The sequence below is a fragment of the Bubalus bubalis genome, chromosome 14, assembly GCF_019923935.1.
Source record: "Bubalus bubalis isolate 160015118507 breed Murrah chromosome 14, NDDB_SH_1, whole genome shotgun sequence".
In the NCBI taxonomy this organism is placed as follows: domain Eukaryota; kingdom Metazoa; phylum Chordata; class Mammalia; order Artiodactyla; family Bovidae; genus Bubalus; species Bubalus bubalis.
In genome coordinates, this window is record NC_059170.1 from 19,167,613 (window position 1) to 19,174,994 (window position 7,382).

The following is a 7,382-nucleotide window of genomic DNA, read 5'->3' on the forward strand; positions in this document are numbered from 1 at the left end:
TTTTATGACTCCCCTCAGCCTTTGGACAAAAGCCAATTTCACAATCTGCTCTTAGCCTCCCTTTCCAGACTTCTCAAACATTCTTACTGGAAACAGCAATAAGTTAAGGCCTCAAGCACATCCAATTGTCCACCATGTCCTAAATTCTCCCCGCACTTGTGTGGAGCCTTGGTTCATGTTTTCTCTCTCTGTGGACTCCCCCACTCACCATTCTTTGTCCTTGTCCTCCCTCAAAGTTTCATCTTTGATACAACCTTCTTTCTAGAACATTCCCTGACCTCCCCAACCACATCTCCTCCTGTTTTGGTGCTTGCCCAGACCTAGTTTAAACTTCTAGCACACATTCATCCTTCTTCAAAAAAGGTACTGACTTTTGCATGCCAACCACAATTTTTGTTTTTTACTTTTTTTTAAATTTATTTTTTAACTGGAGTATAATTGCTTTACAATGCTGTGTTAGTTGTTCCTGTACAACAAAGTGAATCAGCTATATGTATATATATATTCCCTCCCTCTTGAGCCTCCCACCCTCCCAGGTCATCACAGAGACCCAGCTGAGCTCCTTGTGCTACACAGCTGCTTCCCAGCGGCTATTTATTCTGCACATGGTCATGTATATGTGTCAATGCTACTTATTCCACTTGTCCCACCCTCTCCTTCCCCTGCTATGGACACAAGTCCGTTCTCTATGTTTGCGTTTTTATTCTTACTCTGCAAATAGGTTCATCTGTACCATTCCAACCACTCTTAAAAGAAGTTGGTCCGGGGGACTCCAGCAGTTAAGAATTCACCTTCCAATGCAGGGAACTCAGATTTGATCCCTGGTAAGGGAACTAGGATCTCACGTGCTAAAGCACAACTATGTCTGCACGCAGCAAATACTGAGCCTACCTGCCTCAATTATGACCTGATGCAGCCATGCATATACAAATATTAAAAAAAAAAAAAGAAGTAGGTGGGGGACATAGATAATATAATCAATTTAAAAATATTTATCAAGTATCTAGAATGTGCCAGGCAGACACTGTGCTAGGTGTCATCGGCTGCAGTCTTATTAAGAATTGGTTCCTCTGGTTTTGAGTCTAAACTCTACCATATCATAAAGCTAGATGTTTCCTAAGATTAACCTCTATGGTACTATTATAATTTACTTTTATTTGCTCTAAAACTATCTCCTTCAATGAGTGGAGTGGCTAAAGGCTACTCCAGAATATTCCAGAATAGGACAGTTTAGTATAGAGGGGAAAACACTCAGATCTGGGACAGAAAACCCTGTTTCTGGTCCTTGCTTTATTGTTTATTAGCTCCACGTGGGTCCCTGGACAACGTGTGGATAAGTCACATCTCTCTCTGCGTCTCCATTTGCTCCTCTATAAAATGAGGATGATATCTTCCCTGTCTACCTCATGGTGCTGTTGCCAGGATCAAATGGGGCCACATGCATGAAAGCATCTGGAAAGTGCAAAGCACTGTAAGATACGAGGCTATTAAAGTGACAGGAAAAAACCAGTCATAATAAGAGAAAGTGAGTGAAAGATACAGCAGATTAGACTCAAGTTAGGCAAAAGGAAGAACTTCCTCGTGGTGAAAAATTTTTCTGAATAGCTGCTTTTAGGGAAAGCTTTACACTTTCTATTTATTTGTTTAATTTTTGGCTGCACTGAGTGGCATGCGGGATCTTAATTCCCCAACCAGAGATCGAACCCGTGCCCTCTGCAGTGGGAGAACGGAGTTCTAGCCACTGCACCACCAGGGAAATCCCTGAGAAGTTATTTTTTTCAGACAAGAATGAAGATATATTGGAAGCTATTGATCACATTGAAATAAAGTTTTGGCTTGGGAATTTGTTAGCGCTTCCCATCCCTAGACTTAGGTGGCTAGGTGGTATTCTGAGAATACAGAAGATGCAGGAGACATGAGTTTGATCCCTGGGTCAGGGAGATCCCCTGGAGGAGAAAATGGCAACCCACTGCTGTATTCTTGCCTGGAAAATTCCATGGACAGAGGAGCCTGGTGGACTACCCCCAGGGGGTCACAAAGAATCGGACATGACTGAGCACGCACACATACATATGCACCCTAGACTCACTCAGGGCTCTAACTTTTCTTGACTGCAGGTGCAAATTGAGAACTTTCTCCATCTGCCCAGAGCAGACTCTCAAAACCAGTTGATAGAGCAGGAATCCATTAATCCCTGGGACCTGGAGTCACTTTCTGTGCTCATGTGGCCAGTGGTGATGGGTTTACCCCTTTCTGCCTATAGCGACCTTCCTCAGAATTAAATTGGAAGTTAGGAGGGCCAAAAATCTATTTGTGGGGCACTCAGCTAATAATAAGAGAAAGAGATGTTTTAAATAAACCAAATGCAGGAAGTCAGTTAGAGAATCAGTGGGACCACCCAAAGTGCAAAATATAAGAAAAAGACTCAAGAAAGCAAAGGAGAAAACAGATTGAATGAAACTGGGTGGGGGGGGGGCTTTGTCTTTTGGTGATAAAAGATTGGAAATATGAAATCAAAGCCAAGGATAGTGAAAATGCTTTCAACTAAGAAGTCAGGAGACCAATGAAAAGTTCTTCAGGCTTAGTGACCTTGGGCAACTTACAGCAATTCAGGAAATACCTGTTAAGCACTGCTGTGTGCTTTCTTGGTGATCTCTAAGGTCATGGCCACCTCTTAATTTCTCTCTATTGTATGCCACTACCACTAGATGCCAGCCTACCTGAAGAGTTGTGAAAGAAGGGTATCATCATAGAACCACTGTCAAGAGGAATAACACTGATTTCATTGAAGGAAGGATAGGGAGGCAATGAGTCTTATCCCTAAGAAGATTTTAGAAGGCATCCTGAGACCACAGGCCGGTGAGTGTCCATTTCAGATGCATGTAACTCTTTGGCATACAGGATAAAGAGCAGAATCATGGGTTGCTTACTGAGTAATTAACCATGAGCACCGAGGGACTTCCCTGGTGGTCCAGTGGCTAGGACTTCACTTTCCAGTGCACGGGGTGCAGGTTCCATCCCTGACTGGGGAACTAAGATCCCACATGCCTTGCTGTCAAAAAACCAAAACATAAGACAGAAACAACATTGTAACCAATTCAATACAGACTTTTAAAATGGTCCACGCTAAAAAACAAACAAACAAACAAAACACGAACAATGAGCATCAAGAGTTGGGGACTGTGCTGAGTCTAAAAACATAAAGTGGGGTGGTGGTGGTGAGGGGGTAAAATAAGTAAATAAAAACATAAAATGCTTTGGTTGGGGAAGGTCCTGCCTAAGAACACAACTTTTTTTCCCCCTAAATGATGTTTACATTTTTTTTTTTTTTTAATAACAAACTGTCTGGAGCTGCCTCAAAGTGCTCCTCTGAGAAAAGTGAAGAAAATGCCTAGAGAAGTCAGGGAAAGTTTCCTAGAGAGCAGGGCTTAAGCTGGAACTTTAAGAAAGGAGGCAGACAGATGCGGGGAGATACAGACGTAAACAGCATGTGTAAATGTCCAGGGAAACACAGGTAGCTTGTTTTAGGATAAAGAAGAGATGAACTTGTCTGGAGTAAAGATGTATATGGATGAACAGGGGGAAAGGCAGCTTCTAGTGAGGAGGTAGGGAGAAGTCAGACTCCAGAAACTTTAAAAGATAGAGCAAGGACTAAGCAATGTTATGTGCTGGCTGAAAAGCAACAATAATTCTATAAGGTTTCAATCACGTGATCCACTCGGATTCAGTGAGAGGATAATAGTGTGCAAATCATTCAGAGAAGCAGTGGATATAATTATCTTACAGGAAGTTTTGGATGATATATTAGAAATGGAAAATGGAGTCATTGTGAAATTGAGGGTGATTTTTTTTTTTAAACCAAGGCCTGAGAACTCAGAGAGAGACAGAAAACAGTAGAAGAAAAGAAACAACAGGAAAATAGAAGGCAAGAAATAAACAGGTGGATATAAATAAATAGATGGAGCTGGTCACGTCTCTAAATGAAGGGAGATTAAAAATGCAGGGGGCCCCAAGAGACCATGCCAGGACTTGTCTGATTTAAATTTTTTATAAGTGATCCAGAAGAAGTAGAGCAAAGTGAAAATTTCAGGACTGCAGATCGTATTAAGCCCTTTCAGGTAGGGGCATGCTCTGCCAAAGGACAGAGAGAGAGAGAGAGAGCGTGCACTGAAGGAATATACTGAGTGGGATGCAAAATGGCAGATAAACATCACCCTGGGGAAATGTAAGGTAACAATGTGCTCTGGTAAGAATAATCCACGGATAGGGTGTTGTGTTCCAGGCTATCAGTTTTGGCCCAGGAAAGGGATCAGGGAGCTGCTGAGGATTGTTTCCTAAAGGCAGTGTCCTAATATGTTGGGGTCAGGAAGGCTGACAAAATTATGCACACAAGTGGGAAGGGACCTAAAAACCAAAGAGGAAATCATTCTCTATTGTATAAGACACGAAGGTCCCATATCTGGGGACAATGGTCAGGTTGACATCTATTGAAAGTTAGGGCCCAAGGATAGCTAGAAAAGGGCAACTAAAATGACTCAGAGAATGAATGTGGCTATTCTAGAGGTGGTCTATTGTAAGGGGGAAACTTAAGCATGAAAAAACAAAGGCTAAGAGAGGTGGAATAATCAAAGCCTGTATAAAACTGATAAAAATAAGGAGTAAGTAGCACTACTCTCTCTTCAGATCCTAACATATTCAAACAAAGAGCTTGTTCTTAATGATTGAAATATCACAGGAATAAACAGGTTTCAAAGTTGCAATCATTTAGCCTCATCTCTTTGTTGTTGTTGAGTTGCTAAGTCGTGTCTGACTCTTTGCAGCCCCGTGGACTGTAGCCTGCCAGGCTCTTCTGTCCTTGGGATTTCCCAGGCAAGAATATTGGAGTGGGTTGCCATTTCCTTCTCCAAGGGATCTTCCCAACCCAGGGATCAAACCCTTGGCTCCTGCCATGTCTCCTACATTGCAGGCAGATTCTTTACCGCTGAGCCACTGGGGAAGCCCCTCTCTTTTTGTATTAGAGATGGTAAAGTTCAGGAAGGAAATGGCCCAAGGTCACAGAAACCATGGTAGGATTAGAAGCCCAGGCCTCCTAAATCCCAGACTGGGGTCTTTCCATCTTACCCTGAGCAACCAGGAAGACTAAAGGAATTCTACTTTTTATAGGGTATAAACTCATGAAACGCATCACTTTGAGATCAAATAAAGCTGAAAACACAAACAGGCTAAGGAAAGTTTTCACTCAAAGTCAACAACAATTATAAGGCCTTTGGAAGAAAACTACCAGCAAGACTAAAGACTACACACTTTGATTTGGGGGAATCATATACCTCTTGACAATCTGAAGAAATCTAGGGATTCTCTCCAAGAAAAACACATTTGCACATGCAAACACAATTTTATACAAGATTTCAGACTCTGGTCCCCAGTTAAGAATCCTTGTTCTGGCAGATTCTTCTGAACAGACTGCTTCAACAAACACACTGCATCTCTTATGATAAGTGAGGCAATTACTCTGATATTCTTCATCAAAAAACAAACAGCCCACCCCACCCCACTCCCAAACCTACTGTCTCAACCTCACTTATCAGAATTGCTATAGATTGGGAGAGACCAAAGAAATTACCTAGTCCAATGCCCCTGCCCCGACTTGTGTGACACAGGATAATGTCATAGTTAAATATGTGGGGGGAAAAAAATTGTGGAGACTAAAAAAAATTGTGCAGCCTGTCCAGGTTAGAATTCCAACTCCATCACTCACTAGCTGTGTGACCTTGGGCAAGTTACTTAGTTCTTGGAGTCTATATCCTTATCTGTAAAATGAAAATAATACAATTATCTCGTAGTTAGGAGGCTTAAACGAGATAATTCGTATAAAACTTAACACCAGGCCTGGCACATAGTGAGCGCTCAGTAAACGCTAGCTGGCATGATTGTTATTATTATGCTTGTATCCATGCAGGTATTATGCATGCATCCATCCAATCCCCTCCCAGAGCTCTTGCTTGCACATGTCTGTGATGAGCAGCTCATCGCCTCCCAAGCTGGTTGAGCAGCTCCGATTGTTACAAACTTGTTCCGGTATAGAGCGAAATCTGCCTTCTTGCAACCCTTACCCCTGCCCCTGTGGGCCCTAGTTCTGTCCTGGGGGGCCACGCATAGCAAGTCTATCCTTCCTCCACGTGACAGCCCTTCAGATAGGAAGACAGTGATCGAGTCCTTCCCCGGTCCCCCGCCAACTCACCCCCCCTAATCTTCCAGTCTCCAGCTCGAACATCCTCGGTTTCTCCCAACCCACAACAGACTGGCTGCGCTTACTATTTACTCCCAGGCGTTGTACGGTTTCCCTCACACATAGTCATGCAGGCCACACACCCCACCGCCGCCACAACAATTCCGACCCTCCCGCTCCGCCCCCGCCCGCTGCCCCTGTCCGCGGTGCTGAAGCGGCTCCGGGCCCCGCGGGCCTGCGCGGCCCTCCCCGGCCCCCGCCCTGGGTCTCTAGCCCGGACCCCAGGCGTCGACCCCCGGCGCGCCACCTCCGTGCCCCCGGCCCCGGTGCCGCCCCCCGCCCTGCCCGGAAGCCCCGAGCCCGCAGCCCGGCCCGGCGCGCCAGCCCCACCTGCCCGGCGAAAGGCGCCTCCGCCTCGGCCGCCCGCGCCGCCCGGTCCCCGGGCCCCGCCGCCGCCGCCGCCGCCGCCCGCGCGGCGCCCGGGAGGCAGCAGAGCGCGGGCAGCAGCAGCAGCAGCCGCCCCGGGGCCCGCCAGCGGCTGCAGCGCGGGGCCAGGCCCAGCGGCGGCGGCGGACCCGGCGCGGCGCGGCCGCCCCGGCTCTTCGGCATCCCGGCGGCGGGGCCCGGCCGCCCGGCTGCGATGGCGGCGGCGGCGGCGGCTCAGGCCGGGTCTTCCCGCTGCAGCCGCTGCGGAGCCGCCGAGTCACCGCGCCGCGGACACGCGCCCGGCCCGCCTGTCTCCGCCGCCGCCGCCGCCTCGGCCGCCAGCGCGCCCCCGCCTCCGCGCGCCCCGCCCCGGCGGGGGGCGGCCAGGGGCGCGGGGGCAGCACCCAGGCGGGACCCGAGGGGCCGGCGGCTCCGGACCAGCCTCGGGACGCGAGCCGAGGAGTGGCTCTCGGTGCGGGTCTCAGAGGCCAAAAGAACAGCTCCGGAGGCAGGGTCCAAAGAGATGGAAGTGGAGGAGGGGGCCCGAGGGGCAGCCCTGTGGGAGGGGGAAGAAGCTAAATAAATAATCCTGGAAACAGAACGGCGCCACGGCTCTGGGGGAGGATATCTGGGATTGGGGGTCCGAAGCCAAAGGCTTAGTCTTGGGAGAGAGGGTCTGAGGTGAGCCGAGGGGTGACACCGCAGGCGGGGGTCTGGACCTGGCAGA

At 47.9% G+C, this 7,382-nt stretch overlaps 1 protein-coding gene across 1 annotated transcript in view; it reads right to left on the bottom strand.

Annotated features, from left to right (window-relative positions):
* The window catches only part of MMP24 (matrix metallopeptidase 24), a 53,209-nt gene extending 46,371 nt beyond the window's left edge, over positions 1–6,838 (bottom strand). Inside the window, exon 1 of the mRNA XM_025263585.3 lies at positions 6,620–6,838. Within this exon, the coding sequence (XP_025119370.2) occupies positions 6,620–6,838 (219 nt within the window). The remainder of the gene's footprint in view (positions 1–6,619) is intronic.
* Between the last annotated feature and the right edge of the window lie 544 nt (positions 6,839–7,382).